This window comes from Perognathus longimembris, chromosome 3 (genome assembly GCF_023159225.1).
Source record: "Perognathus longimembris pacificus isolate PPM17 chromosome 3, ASM2315922v1, whole genome shotgun sequence".
NCBI lineage: Eukaryota > Metazoa > Chordata > Mammalia > Rodentia > Heteromyidae > Perognathus > Perognathus longimembris.
The window spans coordinates 83,180,257-83,199,254 of NC_063163.1; the positions used below are offsets into that span (position 1 = coordinate 83,180,257).

Here is an 18,998-nt window from a genome sequence, read left to right on the forward strand (position 1 = left end):
ACACAACAGAAACGTGAAATTATACTACAAAACGCAAGGTCTGCGCACTGATGTTAACACACAAAGCCAAGTGAACAGCCTCTATAAATTCACAGATGAGCTAAGATTTAAAATAGAGAAAGAGAAATGAGAAAAGAGTAAATCACACACAAAACAGCCAATAAAAAAATAAAAAAGCAGTTAATATACATGAATAATGGATGTCTGATTTAAAAGCAGTTTACTCCAATATGATGTAATTTTTGACAATCAGCCAGAGAGACTATTTTGTAAGTCCCTGCCAGAGATAAGTCATGGAGTGAGGCTTGCAAGGGGCTCTATCTGTGAGCACTGCACAATGACTTTCACCGTGTCCCAAAGGTGACTTGCTGTTGGCAAATAGAAACCTGCCTCCCAGGAACACCAGGGCAACAGCGACGCTGAGCTGGAGGTGGCTTCAACACAAGCGCAGAAACACAGCCCCTGAAACGCCTCCCCCCCTTCCCCCCTCCCCCCCAGTTTCCACAACATGCTTCTGGCAGCATGGTGCTCACACTCAGCACAAAGGGAGAAGCCTGGCTGCCTTCATGTTTAAGTTTTAATTGGAGTGACAAGCCCACCGGGCTGAGATACTTCAGAGACGGGACGGTGTTGCTGAGCACCGCCAGGCGCCGGGTAGGCAAGGCCCGGGTGAGCGCCCTGCCACGTGCCAATGCACCTGCAACCCCCGCTGTTCCAGGACTGGGCTCCTCCCAGGGAAGCAGTGCCAACCATGCAGGCTGTGCCAAGCGTGGGGCTTTGTGATGTGGGCAGATGTCTACAAAGGACCAGAGTGAGGCCAAACCCACACCTATTGTGACCTAAGCCTGAAAGGAACCAGACAGCAAGAGAACACTCGGGTAGAGTCCAGCAAACCCTGGCCAACTCTTTCCCCCAACACATCCGTGCTGGGAGTGATAAAGGAAGAGCAGGCCAGGCCCACGGTGGAGGGAGCAGCGCACAGCACGAGGCCCAATGCTGTTCCAGACTTCTGTGCCTTTTCTCTGCTGCCGTCCAAGAACAAGGATGAGATGCAACCACAAAGGACGGTACCCAGTAAGATAAACCAAGTGTTCACTGCCCAAGGAAGAGATGACAAGGATGATGCAAACGTATGATGGGAGAGGAAGGCCTCACTCCTACTGTACATCCTCAGCCTGCCTCGAGATAAGAGAGCAGAGGCAGTTCAAATGCTGTGGCTTGCTCACGCACAGTCCTGGTCCCAGTGAGTGTTAGTATTGGGGCCTTGTACAGGGAAAAAGCAGATGCGATAAAAGACAACGTGGACACGAGTTTTAAATAGTGAGATGACATGTGAGCTGCCTGTAATATGAGACTATCTAGAAGCCTACTGACTGAATCGATGCTGTCTATGAAGTGCAGAGGACTAGCTGTTTATCAATTGTCTTTTGACTAACCGGGCAACCTCTAGTTTGGCTCCAAGTAAGATGAATATAGACTAAGTCAGATCATGGGAACACCTCACAGCTGAAGGAGCAGACTCCTCAGAGACTTTGGGATAGGGTGGGCTGTCCAGCCACATGGTTCCTCCCTCTCCAGAAGCCTGGCCCCATCTAGCCATGCTAGGTGGTACCCGAAGGTGGCCTTGGGGACTTCTTCAGCAATATAATACCCAGGCTGTGCCTCTGTTCCAGAGGAACAGCTACGAATACAACTGTTTACAGCTTATACATCAAAGAACCAAAGCTTAAGTCACTAACCTTGCCCCAAATTACACAGAGAACAAAAGTAGGTGAGGTGGCCACATCATAGCCTTTCCCATTCCCATCAAAACAGTCATTAATCACAGCTGGAACTGCGCAGTGCACTCCATTGTACAGCACTGACCAGCTCCCTACTGCTGCCCTCTAGTCGGACCACAGTGCTGGGTGGTAACAGTGGTAAAACACAAGGTGCAAACCCGAGTCCTGCTAGAGCTCAGGGCAGCTACAGCAGGTGGACTCAAGACAGGCCTCTCCTGAGAAGATTCGGAGAAACCTCCAGAAGGGAAAAGGGAGGACTACTGCTAGGTTCCAGTCACAAAGACACATGGCCTGGCTAGCTGGATCAAAGAGCTCATCTTGAGGACATGGGACTGAAGACCTGGGAGCTAAGGGAGCCAACGCCCCAGTCTTGAAGGCCAGGCTGAAGGTGGGCAGCAGGGCCTCCAACAGTCCTCCGCATACAGCCATGGTTCCCAGCATACCTAGAACAGAGCACAAGGAGGAGAGGGAACACATGGTACCAAGGAGGACCAGGGTGGGGGAAGGGTGGGCCCTGTGTGATGCGACTGAGGAAGTATTTCTAGCATGTATTTTAAAGCTCATTGTGTTCAAGAGCTGATAACCCAAGGGACTAGCACAGCACAGGTCCCTCCCTGCCCTGGGAAGTGGGTAGTGCCTGTGCTAGATCTGAAGAAAGCTGGGTATGGACCTGGGTCTGGGGCAGTAGCTCTCTATGCAGCTGGCTTTACAGGAAGGAGAAGGAGCAGCTGAAACCTGGGTCATGGTGGGGCTGCCTTCCATGTGAGGTACGCTTTGCATGGCTCATGGCTTCACAAGCCTTGCCACCTTGTAACTAGAAGGCAAGTGCTCAAATGTGGGCCAAGCAGAGGTTTCCCTTGCGGGTCTACAAGGGGATTCGCCCTGTAAATTAATACCACACGGAGGGAGTGCTTTGACAAGTAACTTTATGTCCATTAGAAGGACTTGTGTGCAACTCAATAATTGATAAGTTAATTATAAACACACCCTCTTATGGAAGACTGACGTGTTGAGTAAATGAATAAATCATATTCTTCTGGGTAATGGAATCAAAAGCAAACTTCTGTGTTCCATGCTACAGTGCTAGCACACTTGAACTGCCATTTGTATGTGTGTACAGTGAGACACCAGAGATACTCGGAGGAGATTCAGACCCACAGAGCTGTTTTCAGTTCCTTCCTCCTCTTCCTCACCCTCAACTAGCACCACTGGTCTTCACTGCGGGGACCATACCACAGGGTTAGTGTTTTCACTCCTGGAATGAGGAAAACATTTCCAACAGGCCTCACTAGCTGAAAAAACACTAACAAACCAGGCTTCTGTCTGGGCAATATTTACCCCGAGACTCATCTGGCACAAAGAAACCAAAGCCGTACCCATCTGTGCCGGGAAACAGATGCAACAGTCAGATCCAAGTTCCCACTCTCCCAGGCATGGGGGATGGTGAACCAGTAGAGAAAATCCACAATAACCAGGAGGGCCATTAGAAAAATTAGGCCTAATTCGAAAGCCAAATTGAGAAGGAAGCAATGAATATCACATAATTCAATACAATGGTTCTTATAAGTTGCTCAGAGCAACTTCTAGTTTATTTAAACACTAGAAATCAATACTAGTGTTATTAGTGTACAAAAACACACTGGGTCATGGGTGTGGCTCAGTGGTGGAGCACTTTCTAGAATGCAAGGCCCTGAATTTGAGGCCCAGCACCACAAAACCAGCACCACCACCACTACCACAAGAAAAATCAGGAACAGAAACCAGGCCAGTGTGCAGACAGAGGCCATGGGAGACGGCCCCATCTTTCTCCAATGAGGCTTCTACACAGAGATGGGCATGCACACAGACCCTTGCACTCCCTCCTTGTACTCCACTCTTAAGTGCATTCTTTCAGAACACTTTCTTGGAAAGAAATTTCATGAAAAAGAGGACTGCTGTCACTGCATGAGTGGTAAGCTCATGCGCCCACAATGCCTCCACAGGCTGCCTGGCCTCAAGGCTGAGACATGGTAGGAGGAGATAGGACCTAAGAAGTAGAGAGTACCAGCCATAGCCACAGACACTGCCTACCTTCCCAGGCACCTCTAGACAGGCAAGTACCTTGCCTGATTGTAAATCCCAGTGGTGGTGTGACTGACTATCTCATCCCCTACTTCCACTTTCCAGAACTGTGTTCCCCTTCCAGTATTTCTACAGGATCTGAAACCACTCTTGGCTTCTTTAAGAAGCAGCTACAGGGGCTGGGAATATGGCCTAGTGGTAAAGTGCTCGCCTCGTATACCTGAAGCCCTGGGTTCGATTTCTCAGAACCACATATATAGAAAAAAGCCCGAAGTGGTGCTGTGGCTCAAGTGGCAGAGTGCTAGCCTTGAGCAAAAAGAAGCCAGGGACAGTGCTCAGGCCCTGAGTCCACACTCCAGGACTAGCAACAAAAACAAAACAAATAAACAAAAAGCAGCAGCTACATTCCAGGAAAGCCTTTGCACAGAACAACCTTCCTCACTGACTCAGGACCAAGCTTCTAACATTCTCAGAGGTCTCTCAGCTGCAGGGCTTTCTGATGTCTTTAGCAACTCTAGGGCTCAGAGCTCTCCAGCATTTATTTATTACTATTCTCTTATTTATTTATTACTATTCACTACTATTTCCTACTAATCATTACTAATAAGATACCAACAATGCTATCAAGTATTGGTATCACTTTATTACTAAAACACATAAAACAATTTGAATGTCTATTCCTCATCTATTTTATCTAGAAAATTATCATCACTCTGGAGCTCACTGTGCAGGTCTTGAGACCTTTTTCTTGCTGTGCCTCTGCTGCAGACTGTAAGGCTGGAACATGAACCCACGTCTCTATTCCAGCATCAGTCAGGTGACCAACATGCAGAACGCAGTAGTCAGTAGTCACTGACATGCAGTACGTGTACAGTCCCTAACGAGTGAGAGACTAACGTGCAGTACACATACCATTGGTAATCACTAACAATAACATACCTGAACCGTAATGGGTTCTTTCCACAGTCAGAACCACTCAATAACCCAAAACCTGGTCTCTGAGAACTACTTTCCTAATCTTCTCCAAGAGGATAAATATTTAATATAAAAAATTCTGAATGTCTCAAGTGAGCAGTGAAAAATAAACGAGTCTTTTGTTTTCTGAACTTTCCATCTTAAGTGACACCTGAATAACAGGGACGGGTTTCATATGCTGGTGGAGAATGTGGCACTGCATTTCTGATTCCAGACACTTTCCACTCAGCTATTTCACCTCATGGCAGTCTCTCCACCTCTGTGGATGGGACGGGGAATGACTGCCACGAGAGACGCTAGGCCTGGCTTTCCAGCATGGTATAGGCCGAGGCAGTGCCGCCAAGCGGCTGAGTGCCCCTGTCCAGCTCACCCCAGCCACTGCATTATGTCACTCCCGCCCTGCTCAGGATGCGGACCACGTGCTGCCAAATACAATCAGCCATCAAGTACCAAGTGCTTCAGAACCAAATTAGGAAATGTGTCCAAATGCATAGAATGATGCTAAGAGCCCTAAGTGGAGCTCTCTCTTCCTTTATGAGGCACGAGACACATCGTCATCATTTTGCTCTTAAACGAGGCAATTCTATCGGCAAACTCCACTTCCGAGTGCAAAAATTAATTCCTCCAGCAAAGAATGAATAAAGATGCTATGGTACCACAAACACATTTTCATAAATGAGAATTTTTGACAGACCTGGGAACACATTGCAGAGGGATGGTTGGGCATAAAGGGCCCTGGGGAGCATTCACACTAGCCTTACAACCGCAGACAGCTCCTTCACACTGTTTTCTTCAGCAATCCCAAGCCATCTCCCCATTAAGGTCATGTGTGCCACTGAAGTCCGAGAACCAAGCATGCAACACTTCCAGATTCATTTTTGTCTAAAAGACCTCCACGCAACCCAGGCTGGTTTTGAGCTGCGATCCTCAGATCTCAGCATCCTTGAATAGCTAGAAGTACCGGTGTGAGTCACCAGCAACTGGCTTTACCATTCATTTATAATTCTACAAGAGGGACCTGAGGTCCTGCATAGTACTTTGCTCTAAGTGTGGGAATTTGGCCAGAAAGATGTGCAAGAACCCAGCACCCAGATCTAGTTCAGGAGAAGGGCAGTAGGTTGACAGGTGTGGGAGGAGTCCTCCCCCATGCACCCATCCTTCCTATTTTCATATGGTTGAATCAGAACACAGTCCCTAGCCAAGAAACACTACATTAAAAGGATCTTTACATGGTGACACTTCCGTTCAATAAAGTGGGCTAAATGAAAAGTTAAAAAAAAAAAAAGGATCTTTAAACATATCTTTTAGGTGGGCACTGGTGGCTCATACCTATAATCCTAGCTACTCAGGAGGCTGAGATCTGAGGATTGTAGTTGGAAGCCAGCCCCAGTAGGAAACTCTATGAGAATCTTATCTCCAATAAATTACTCAAAAAAGCTGGAAGTGGCCCTGTGGCTCAAGTGGTAGAGTGCTCACCTTGAGAGGCTCAGGGATAGTGCCCAGACCCAGAGGTCAAGCCCCAAGACTGGCGCCAAAAAAACCTAGTCTCTGACAAAAAGGTACAAATAGGTAGCAGCCACTTTTTCTGATTTTATGTGGCCAAAGAAAACACTGGCAAACCCAAGTGTAACTCCCAAATTCTGAGTTCTAACATCAAACCAAGACTTCTGCCTCATGTGTAAACTGAGAAGTCCAGAGCAATAGCTCTCAGAGCCTCTTCCCCTGTACCACAGAGGCTGGCAGGCCAGCCCGAGGCACAAACTTTTCCTTAAAGACTCAGTAGAGAAGCTTTTACTAAACCATTGGTTTTGTTTCCTTGGAAAAGTACATTTATGAACAGAACTGAGTAACTTGACTATCAGTTTGTTGAAATTGGAGTAAAATGTTCCAACATCAGAAACACAACAGGTGTTCAGTAAGCATCTACACTACAGACTGGCTGGCCAGATGAGAGGATAGTTCTTTCTGAACAATTCCTACAGGATGTAGATTAGGTGCTTATATAATGCGAAGGTGGTCAGCACCTAGCACAAGGCCATTCTCCAGAGAGACAGAACCAATTGTGGAATGCTTCTACAGGTCAGGGAGGTTCATGAGCCTGACCACAATCTATTTCAGCATTTGGATTACCATAGTTCCTCAATAATGGAACCCCAACTTCTGTATCAGATACAAGCTCTGTGTTCTCCTCAAGCCTTTGTCTGAATCCTACTTGCACACAGCAGCGCAGACATAAACCTGCGTGACCACTGCTGCAGGCAAACACCACTGTAGACAATCCCAGCAACCTCACTGTCTGTGAGGGCACCCGCACTGGCAGGCTGAAGCATGGATGGCCAAACCCTGCTATCCACAGTAACAAACCCTGAGTCCTGCACAGGAGACTATTCCGGAATTACGACATCATTATAGCATGGCAGGATCATAGTAAAATTTCACAGCGCCACCACTGACAAACTTTAATTCACATGGAAAGGTCATATGACAGGCTTAAAAGCAGAAAAAAAAAACCCACAAAAAACAGGAAAGGAAATCAGATAGAAATGCAGCTGCAAAAAGCAGGAAAGTTGTATGGAGGAATCCTTATCAAATGGGTGGCCTTCATGCTCAAGAAACATCATCACACAACAGCCATGAGTGTCTGCTGTGCTCACAAAACATTTGCATGACCAAGTGATTTTGTCAGCTTCCAAACCAGTATTTAGAAACGATTGCAGCAGGGGCTGGGAATGTGGCTTAGCGGTACAGTGCTTGCCTTGCATGCATGAAGCCCCGGGTTCGATTCCTCAGTACCACATAAAAAAAGCCAGAAGTGGCACTGTGGCTCGAGGTAGAGTGCTAGCCCTTGAGCAAAAAGAAGCCAGGGACAGTGCTCAGGCCCTGAGTCCAAGCCCCAGGACTGGCAAAAATAAAGAAAAGAAAAGATCACATCAAACTAAGACTTTTTTTTTAGGCCAGTCCTGGGGTTTCAACTCAGCACCTAGGCTCTGTCCCTGAGCTTCTTTTGCTCAGGTTAAATGTTCTACCTCTTGAGCTACAGCTCTACTTCCTGCTTTTCCTAGTAGTTTATTGGAGATAAAAGTCTCACGGACTTTCTTGCCCAGACTGTCTGGCTTCAAACCACCATCCTCAGATCTCAGCCTCCTGAGTAGCTAAGATTATAGGTGTGAGCCACCCATGCCTAGCTTGAACTATACATTTTAAAGCATAAATTTCAACCAATATGCTCAGCTCATTCTCATAATTAATATTTTTAATTGGGCTGGAAATTTTGAGTCAGCCAAAAAAAACCTGCCTACTTTCATCTGTATCTAAAGCCTTCTTTATGTCATTTTGTGCTGAGCTGTTCTTTACAAATTAGTTTCTCAATTGTATCCACTACAATTCTACCACTAGAGGGGTAAATCCATTCTTATAAATCAGAGAAACAGGACTTGCTAGTTGAAAAATTTATAAAAAATATGAAGGGGGCTGGCAGTATATAGCACAGTAGACACCCTGGGTTCAATCCCCAGCACCAAGTAATAACAGCAATAACAGGCTATTATTATTTATAATTTCTTCTGTGTAGTAGAATTGGAGGGAGGAGAGAGAAATAAAGCAATCTTAGATTTTTTTTTAAGTATATGGACTCATATTGCCCTAATACAACTGAAAATTCAGAAACGGAAACAAAGAGCTCATTAAACTGTCTCAAAAAAAGTGTTAGTTATACATCTAGCTATTTTTATACCTTGTTTCCTTCGTACACCCATCCCAGACTCTTCACGCCAAAGGCAACCTGGCTGGCAGACACGTCTAGACAGGTGACAGGCTGGCCATAGACGTAGTGGAGGGTTCTGGCTGAGTCTTCGGCTTTTAACAGGTATACCAGATCTCCAGCTGTGGCTATTGCCACAGGGTAACGTCCCGTATCTGGAACTATTTCAAGGTAGTCAACCTGTGAAAGGATAAGAGTTGTTAATCCTTTAAAGTTATCCTGACTTGGTTACAAACAATAAATTCCTCCTGCACATGAATGGGACCGACCAAAAGAGAAGGGAAAAGTAGTGGTTTACAGATATGAAATAGCACCTTGCCTAAACATAACAGAAACACAACACATTCCTAAACTAAAAACTACCTGGTGAAAACTCAGTGAAATTCCATTTTGCTCCTGTCACATCAGTTACAATTACAGTCTGAGGTCGACACCAAACTATAGTTAACAGGGGCCTGTGTTATGTACCCTACTTACAGATGTGGGGATGAAAATCCAGTCCACTTATGGGGAAATCTGGCAATACTTAACCAAATGTCAATTACATGTACATTCCAAACCAGCAAGTACATTCTACATGGTACTCACAAGTAAACACACATGTGCAAAATGACTGTGGAGGAGGCTATTTAGCTATAATATTTTTTGGTCACAGTAACTAAAAAAGGTAAGTGAGGGTTGGGGATACAGTTCAGCGGTAGAGTATGTATCTAGTAGGCACAAAGCCCTGGGTTCTTTTTTTTTTTTTGCCAGTGCTGGGGCTTGAACTCAGGACCTGGGCACTGTCCTTGAGCTTCTTTTGCTCAAGGCTAGAACTCTACCACTTGAGCCACAGCACCACTTCTGGCTTTTTCTATGTTTGTGGTACTGAGGAATTGAACCTAGGGCTTCATGCATGCTAGAGAAGCACTCTATATACCACTAAGCCACATTCCCAACCCAAAGCCCTAGGTTCTATCCCTTGCACTTCAGGGTTAAAAACAAAACAAAACCCCAAAAAACCCACCTCTGACTGTTCCCCTACAGGAAGGTTTTGCTAATACCTGTGTTTTTCCCTACATAGTCTGCTTTCCTTGGGTTGGGTCCCTCCACTCCAAATATGTGGTTTTGGTCTTTAAAAAGCTTTATGCAAGCTCCATTTGGAGCTGCAGGTCTTTGAGACAGGAGTCCACCTGCAGTCACAGGCTTTCTAATAAACTCAATTGGACCCCTCAAAACAAAACCAAACAAAAAAACCAAAACACCTTCTTAGTGGGAATGGAGCCCAGTGGCAAAGCACTTGCCTAATATGAGCAAGGCCCTGGGTTCCTGGGCAATACAACACACACACACACACACACATTGGGAAAAGAGAAGTATCTACTACTCGTTACTAACAGACTAATACAAAGTACACATATATAAGGAGTGTTGTGCTGTCACCAAAGAAAGCATGAAGACTTCTGTATATAAGCCGATGCAAATGGGATAATCTACCAGATAAACTGGCAGGTGTGGGGAAGCAGGCAAAGGACATGGGTGTGTTGACATGTGACCTGACAGGACAGAGGACATGTGCCCTTGACCTGGACACACACAGGATTAAAGTTCCTGCCTTCAAGGAGGGAAAGGGGTTGAAAGTCGTGGTGAAAGGACAATTCCAACTGTTATTCTTACAGCATCCTTTTAATTCTGAACCACAAGGGTATAATATAGCCATTAAAAAATTTTTTAGTGACTCACGCCTATAATCCTAGCTATTCAGGAGGTTGAGATCTGAGGATTGTGGTTCAAAGCCAACCTGGGCAAGAAAGTCCATGAGTCTCTTATTGCCAATTAGTGGAAGTGGAGCTGTGGCTCAAGGGCAGAGTACTAGCCTTTAGCAAAGAATCTCAAGGACAGTGCCCAGGCATTGAGTTCAAGTCCCAGGACCAGTACACACACCACACACACACACACACACACACACACACACACACACACACACTACACCTTTTTATTTTACTGTTTTACAGAAAACCTAAATAAAATATTAGCAAAGCATATTTTCACAAGTATGTTTTTTGCAAGCACATAAATGTGTTGACAAAAGGTTAAAAACCTCATAGTTGAGTGCTCCCTGGGTGTGCGTGCCCCACAGTGACCCCGCAGAGGTCTGCTGGCCCCCAAGACAAGAAGGGCATTGCAAACAGCGCTCTGCACCCTTGTGAGCACTCTCTAGTTTGCCCTACAGAAGGAGCACCCTCCAGAGGTAATGCACTTCCCCCACCCACAAGCAACAGCTTATGCTGAGTGTTCACCTGCCTGAGTAAATTATTAGAACATGCATGCTGAAGGTGAGCCACGCTGTAATTATGAAAACCCACAGTGTAAAAGGACAGCGCGCTGGCCTGACAATGTGCCAAGTGAGTTCAAAAGCCTGAATCCTGAAGACTGTCCAGAGGAGCTTGAGAGTGAGTAAACATCCGGGTGAGTCTGCTAATCCTTGGGCTCAACTGTGCGACTGGCAGCCCAACATCCCCAGCCCAGGGTCCATCACAAAGGAGGGATGCTCTAGGCGAAAGCTGTAAACCTGGGAACACTGCCATTGCTATTCAGGGAGCGTATCTGGGGAGACAAAAATGGTCCAGCTTCACAGGCCAAGGGCTGCCTGTGGCAACTCCTCACCCAAGGCAAGAAAGAATACATAAAAAGTGTTATTAAACATGTCTCCACCAATGGCCGCTTGCTTCTTCTCCCTGCTAAAAACATTTCTTATTTTCCTAACATGGCATCTGCAGATGCTGGACTTTTGGCAGACCACGAAGCTCAGGTGGACAGCAGTCCTGCCATTGGTTGGGAGCTGTGAAGTACTTCAAAAGCTTCCAGTCTGGCCAGGACACTGCCTTATTTCTAACAGGACTACTCACACTTCATAGAGAGGGGCTTTTACCTCAAGTAATGACCTCAGTCCTTATGATTACAGTCGGTCTAAAGTGCCCTTCAGCCAGAGACCAGAGAAGAAGCACTATGGTGGTTCTGAGAATGAGCAGAAATACTACACATTCACATTTATCCAATAAAAGCCTGAGGTGAGATGAAGCCATCAGGTGGCTGGGGACCCTCCATGGGACCTGCAGTGGCTGATCCTTACTGGGTCAAGAAGCTCTGAGAGGTGAAGCAGCCATGTCAGGTTTACCAGGCAGCTTTTGAAGTTCTTCCACTAGAGAGAACGGGAGAGAAGTAAGGACTGACTCTAGGCCAGGCCATCAGTTCATTGTTCACAGTTGCCTTTTCTCTTTGCTCTGCTACCTAGTGTTATGATCAGTCCATTTAAATCCAATTTCAGCAGAAACAGATTTGAGCACATCCTTTCTACGACCCCTATCAATTCCCACCCCACAGAGTCCACACAATTCCATGCTGGTGTGACTAGGGAATGGGTGCTTAAGCTTCCCAGGCAGCACATGTAACATGACTAGCCAATTAACATTGACTGAACACTTCTCACTTCTGCTCTAACTCCAGGTGAGACAACCCTGGGTAGAAGACAGTGCAGGAGGAAATCTCTCCATAGGGGCTGGGTAACACCACGTACATTTTCACTTACAAGTCAGGCCAGAAATGGATCTCAGACTTCCAGGGAAGAGAGTCTACATGTTAGGCAGAGGACCAAACAGAAACAGAGGTGAGAAACCCTGAAGTCAGCTCCGAGGTCTGCATGTTCTATTTTTGTGGTGCTGAGGATGGAACCCAAGGCCTTATGCATGCTAGGCAAGTGCTATAGCTATAGACCCAGCCTGGCTCTGAGGTTTGTTTGCCAGTTGTGGGGCTTGAACTCAGGGCCTGGGCATTATCCCTGAGCTTCTTTTGCTCAAGACTAGTGCTCTACCACTTGAGCCACAGCACCACTTCCAGTTTTTTCTGTTTAGTGGAACTGAGGAATCAAACCCAGCAAGCATTCTACTACTAAGCCACATTCTCAGCCCATGGTTCTGAGGTCTGAAACACAACTTCTTAGCTTAGAAGACCTGGGGCAAATCAGTTCCCTGCTTGGAGTCTCTCTCAGCTCCCTAGTATTTCACAGGCAGTTGTGAGATTCACAGAAGCCTGGGTGAATTGGGGACATCATTGCTCTCCATTTATAGTAGATCTAGAGGTCCTGAGAGCTGAAAAGTAAATGACTAGATGAAAAGCTCACCAGTTTCTGAACTTCAAATTCTGCAGCTATTTGCCAGTAGCCCTCATCATTGGGGTACAACATCACCACATCAAAGGCAGAAGCCGTGGCAATGGTGACATCTTCCCGGCTGAGGGCTAGAGCCTGAATCCTTGCATCATGCTCAAAACGATGAATTGGGTACTTCCCAGTCTTCAGGTCCCAAATATTGAGAAATCCTAGGCAGAAACAAACAATCATGTTAAATTCACTTAGCCGGCACAGCGCCGTGATTTTATCTTTCAGCTTCCCTCAGAAATAACAGCACAGAGACTGAGTCTGTGACCTTTGTCTGACCCCAGCTCTATGGCTCACTGGCAGTAGCACATACAGGAGGTATTCCACAGCTGCTTTCTCTTCACTGTCATAGTCACACTCTGTGCAGGACAGCTGGAAGGCTGAGGAGACCAGTCAAGCACAAGGCAGAGAGGGAGCGCCTTCCCTACTGCTCACCCACAAATCCTATCCTTTTCTCCCATAACTTCTTACCACCCAGAATAAAGCTTTCCACTTCTCACATTTTTTTCTCCTGCCTTATACTTTGTCTCTAAACTGAAATTTGAATGTAGGCTGTTACTATAAAACAGCATTTAGTACACACACAAAGGAAGAATAAACAATACATTGAAGCCACTTAGCAAGACTCAAGCTGTCAGCAGGCAGCAGGTGGTTACAAACAGAAGCAGAGCTTTCCTCCAGTTAAATGTTAGGCACAGTACACTATGCTGAGAATTATGGGAAAATGGGAGGATAAGCAGATCACAAAAGACACCTTCCCTTGGTGAATACTTTGGTGACTTCTTTCCATTCTGACTCAGAAGAGAAAATGCCAATCTCAACCCATTAAATAGGAGGAAGGGTATTTCCCTCCAAGATGTTCCCTTACCGTTCTTCCCAAAACTGCTTTGAGACATGGCCGTAAACCAGTAAAGAGAAGCAGAAGCTGCTACTCACATGGCCCTGTGTGTGTGTGTGTGTGTATGTGTGTGCGCGTGCGCACGCGCACGCATGTACATGTGTGCATGCTGGAGAGGGGCATCCTCCTTCCTGTCATTTTGCATGAGAAAAAAAACAGATGCTCTCAGTGGCTCAGGAGCTGGTTCACAACCACTTGGTCCATGGTGAGGCTGAGCGGGAACTAAGCTAGAAAGGTGCCCAATGGGTGGCTGGCTGTATTTACATGTGCCTGACAAGTAATGGACGGACATGCACTGCAGACTCCCTGCGTTCTGCCAAGCATGGAAGCTGTTTAGCCACGGCCCACCGGAAGCACACATGGAGTTTATCTATAAACACATTTTTCATTATTAATCTACTAGGTCTGTTGGCATCGTCTGTCCAACAGAAGTGGATGCAATAAAATAAAATATATTTCACTACAGAGTTGAGTTTTACACATATCCTAGGAAGGGTCTTTTGTTGTTGGAAAACATGGCTTCATGGTTAAGTTCTCTCCTGTGTAAGTAACCATTGCGCTGTCAGCATCCCCGACTCCTCACCACGCAATGCGGGTAAATGAGCAGGACCTCACTTGTCAGTGGGGTCACTGCAGTCTTCTCACATGGCTTTCCAGGCAGAAACATTCAGAGTTGATGTCTGCTTGAAGAACTATGTATTACATGCAATGTCTGCCTGTCTTAATTCCTGGTGATGATCTCTGCCCTGACATCTGTCTGCTGTCCCACAGCACTAGGGCTTGCTGGCTTGCTTTGCATTAGTGCTAGCAGGTGCCTCTTTCCCACTTTTCCACTGTGATTATGTCCTTCTATTTACATCAGGATCTTTGTAGACTTGCCTTGAACTGCGATGTTTAAGCCATTTATAGTTGGTGTGACTCTTGGTGGGACTGGTTGAATCTGCCGTTTTGCTGTGGGTTTTCTTTATGTCCTATCTGTTCTTTGCTCCCCTTCCCTCACTATCTTTTATTGGGTTGAGTACTTAGGTTGCATACATGTCTATTCCATTTTGATCCCTTTGCTGGCTTAGGAACCAAAGTCCTTTGCTACTTTGGTAGCTTTAGAATTTTAACAGTCATCTATAGCTAACAGTCTACTTTCAAGTGATAATAGAGCTTTGGTGCTTCAGGCAACACTATCACTCCCTCCCCTCCCAAGCCTGTGCTACTGCTGTCATCGTGTTTTTGTCCAGCATGTTACAAAACACATTACTTATTCACACAGAGGTCTTTGCCTAAGCCAGCAATGGTCTCCTAGAGTGATTTAAATGAGGAAAGAGCCCTGCGTTCCTATTTACTCAGGCAGTCACCACTTCTGGGCTCTTCTAGTGTCACTTTCCATGACAATATAAACCAGCTTCACAAGGTCTGTGATGCCACTGTTAACCATGCTGCTAGAGCCAGGACGCAAGAGCACAGGGCAACAGCAGACACAGCAGCTGTCAGGGAGGGATGTTTTACTGAAGAGTCATTTTGTAAATGGCCAATTTATTAGTTAATGTAGTTAGAGCATGGCTACTTTGACAACCTGGAAATTCTAGGGACTTGAAAATGTAGGGGCTTGAACCATCAGGATGTCCTGTGATATAGTAGCTGAATGTCATCTGTTCATATTGAATCAAAAAGGAATCTACAGGGTGAACAACACATTCAGCAAGTATTTACTCATTTACATATGGCACAGTTTTTAGGAACACCTGTCATCCTACTCAGGAGGCAGAGATCTAAGGATCTCGGTTCAAAGCCAGCCTGGGCAGGAAAGTCCGGGAGACTCTTATCTCCAATTAACCACCAGAAAACCATAAGTGGCACTGTGGCTCAAGTAAAAGGAGTGCCAGCCTTGAGCTCAGGGATAGCGTCCAAGCCCAAAGTTCAAGCCTCATGACCAACAACAACAACAAGAACAACAACAAAGGCCCTGAATGCATGGGGCTGATCTTCTAGTGACATTTACTCAGTGTCTCACACAGGCTCTGAGAATGGAAGGGATATGGTCCCTACTCTTGCAAAACTCATCACTAAAATATAATAGGAAACAGGACTGAGTAAGACCTACAAAGTGTAATGGGATGGCTCTGGTATGGTTCACACCTAGCTACTCAGGAGGCTGAGATCTGAGGACCGAGGTTCAAAGCCAGCCCAGGCAAGAAAGTCCATGAGACTCTTACCTCCAATTAACCATCAAAAAAAGCTGGATGGGGCTGGGAATATGGCCTAGTGGCAAGAGTGCTTGCCTCGTATACATGAAACCCTGGGTTCAAATTCCTTAGCACCACATATATTGAAAATGGCCAGAAGTGGCGCTGTGGCTCAAGTGGCAGAGTGCTAGCCTTGAGCAAAAAGCAGCCAGGAACATGCTCAGGCCTTAAGTTCAAGCCCCAGGACTGCCCCCCCCCCCAAAAAAAAAGCTGGAAGTGCGGCTGGGAATATGGTGTAATGGTGAGTGCTTGCCTCATATGCATGAAGCCCTGTGTTCAGTTCCTCAGCACCACATAAACAAAAAAAGCCAGAAGTGGCGCTGTGGCTCCAGTGGCAGAGTGCTAGCCTTGAGCAAAAGGAAGTCAGGGACAGTGCTCAGGCCCTGAGTTCAAGCCCCAGGACTGGCCAAAAAAATACTGGAAGTGGAGCTGTGGCTCAAGTGGTAGAGCGCTAGCCTTGCGCAAAAAAGCTCAGGAATAGCACTCAGGCCCCAAGTTCAAGCCCCAGGACTGGCATGCACACCCACAGCCACACACACACACGTGAAAGAAGTCAATGAATGAGAGTCACCACCCAAAAAGTGGGCCGAGGTGAGAGCCGGCAGTACACCTGCTTCTGGGCTCAGGATCTCCATCACGCAGAGCAGCAGGCAGGCTGGAGGAACGCTGCCCCGCCCTGGCCTGGAAGAGTCATTAACAGTGACATGAGTGACGAGGGCCAGGCTTTTGAGGAGGCATAAAGCCTGGTCGGCAGCTGTGGATGGGCACCCATGCCAGTCTGCAGACGCCCCTTCCACCTCCCTGAGGAGGCCAGCCAGAGTGTGGTAATGAAACTGAACGTAGCGGAAATGGGGTCTAAATGAGCTTAAACTGATTTATGTGAGCTTTTGTAAAGATTACGCGGTGTCTGGAAAGTGCTACTACTGTGAAATAATGTTGACAATCCTTAAGACCTCCGCCTAATGGTACTTGCACAGAATATTTATATTCCTCGTCATGGGAACAAGGACCATAATGGACACCATTTTTGTTTTATTAGGGATGCATATTTAAATTAATCTGCTATTTGCCTAAACAATTAGCTGCTTCTGTTTGTGTGCACGAAGCCAAAATTGCAATTAGGCTTCCATCAAAAAGATAAGTCCCAACTAAAACTGTCCCGGTGGAGTCATAAGAGCTCAGGGCAGAACTTTCCAAAATTACTTTTTAGCATAATGGTAATTATGTTAATTGCCTGAAAGGTAAATAACTGCTGAACTGGTTTTGGAAATAAACCACAATTGGTATTGCCCCTCCCCTTTGATCTTTTCCATGACCATAAAATTTAAAACAGGTTAACAACCTACATGTCACACCATGGTTCCTTCTAGAACTACAGAGTTTGTCTTATGGACTTCGTGCATCTCCATCAGAGTTGTGAGGCCCTATGTACCTAAGGTTACACAATGAGCACCTGAAGGCTGATCTCTGTTCCGTGACAGTCAAATATACAGGATCAATTAGCTGCCTTCAGAGATACTGAATGGAGCTGACGATCTACAAAGACAGCTGGCAAACTCAATTTTCGCTGTGTAAATAAACATGTGCCTATCAAACTAAGCAGGAGCCAGAAGTTGCACAACAAGGGAAACACGCATTACAACAACTAAGAAGTGCCTGCTCATTCATTAACCACATGCGAGGATTCTGAACTAGAGGCTGGAGAACTGAGAGCATGATTTTATAAATCTGAGTGGACTTGAGTTTTGGTCTCTGCAGGTGGCAGATCAGAATCAGTGCAAATGGGGTTGAGAAGGAGGTCAGGAGGACAAGCTGAGGGAGGTCTATGATCTCCTGGACTGAAGGAGGTTAGAAAGGCAAACTGAGGTGATATGCACATGCCTTGGGTTCAGCTGCTGCCCACGGGGAACACAAATGGGCTTGAGGTCCTGTGTTGGCAAAGCAGTATCAGTCACAGGAAGGAGAGGGCTCCTGGCTATTCAGGAAGCTGAGACCTGAGAGTTGCAGTCCAGAGCTAGCCTGGGTAGACAAATGAAGGTAACTATCCTCTAATTTACTAGTAAAAAGCCAGAACTAGGGGCATGGCTCAAGTAGAAAAGCATCAACTATGAGCAGAAAAAGCTGATTGAGTGTGTGAACCTTGAGAGCATGCCTCAACCTCAGCTGGCAAGCAGGCCAGCACACATGCACGCACACATGCACATGCATGCACACAGATAATGAAGTTGAGAAAGAAATTTTTCATAGATGTTCTGAAACAAATGGAAAAAGTAATTTTCTGTGTAACTAAGTTTTTATGGTGAAAATTAACTTCTACATTTGCGATGAGCTGCATAATGCATGAGCTTTTATCTGTGCATTAAATAGCCATTAACTTTTCAAGAGATTTTTAAAAGAAAAATGTATTTACATACATATTTGCCTATATATGCATATATAACATATATATACATATGTATACACACATGGATATACCCACACACTTTGCCATTTGCCATTCTACATTCTTTTTTGGGATTTTTTTGGCCAGTCCTGGGGCTTGAATATTCTACATTCTTGTGAAGACTCAAAACTTCATTTGTTACCAGTGTCCTTCTGACTAATGACTTCCTTCGACATGAGTCTGCTCTCTCTGCTAAGTTGTGCCAGCTTTGGTCACCAGGACAATCTACTGAAGCTTGGTCATCTCAAAGGAGGGTTGATGTGGGCTCATGGTTTTGGTGCCAGTCCATTCTTCCTTGGCTGTGGGGAGGTGATGAACATGAGGCATCAGTGCTGTTTACATCCTGGCTGCCATGAGGCAGAGGACAAGCAACGGGCTGGGACCAACATACACTCTTTCAGGCACACCCCACAATTCACTTCCTCCAACCAGGCTCCGTCTCCTTTATAAAGCACATGGCATTTGAGTGACAGGGTGTCTATTTTATGTCTTCAAGCTCAGTGACCTCACTTCTGCATTGTCTAATCCTTTGTGTACATCTAATATACATTCATTTCAGAAACTCTATCATTTTATCTTTTCTCTTTCCTCCTTATGATTATATTCTGTATACTGGACCCTCCCCACCCCCTTTTGGTCAGTTGTGAA

General features: G+C 45.9%; 1 protein-coding gene across 2 annotated transcripts in view; it reads right to left on the reverse strand.

Annotated features, from left to right (window-relative positions):
* Positions 1 to 18,998, reverse strand: part of Fbxw8 (F-box and WD repeat domain containing 8) — an 87,025-nt gene that overhangs the window by 19,544 nt on the left and 48,483 nt on the right. For both annotated transcript variants that reach the window (XM_048342882.1, XM_048342883.1), the window contains exons 6-7: positions 12,737 to 12,933; positions 8,551 to 8,757 (exon numbers count right to left, since the gene is read on the reverse strand). In XM_048342882.1, the coding sequence (XP_048198839.1) occupies positions 8,551 to 8,757; positions 12,737 to 12,933 (404 nt within the window). The remainder of the gene's footprint in view (positions 1 to 8,550; positions 8,758 to 12,736; positions 12,934 to 18,998) is intronic.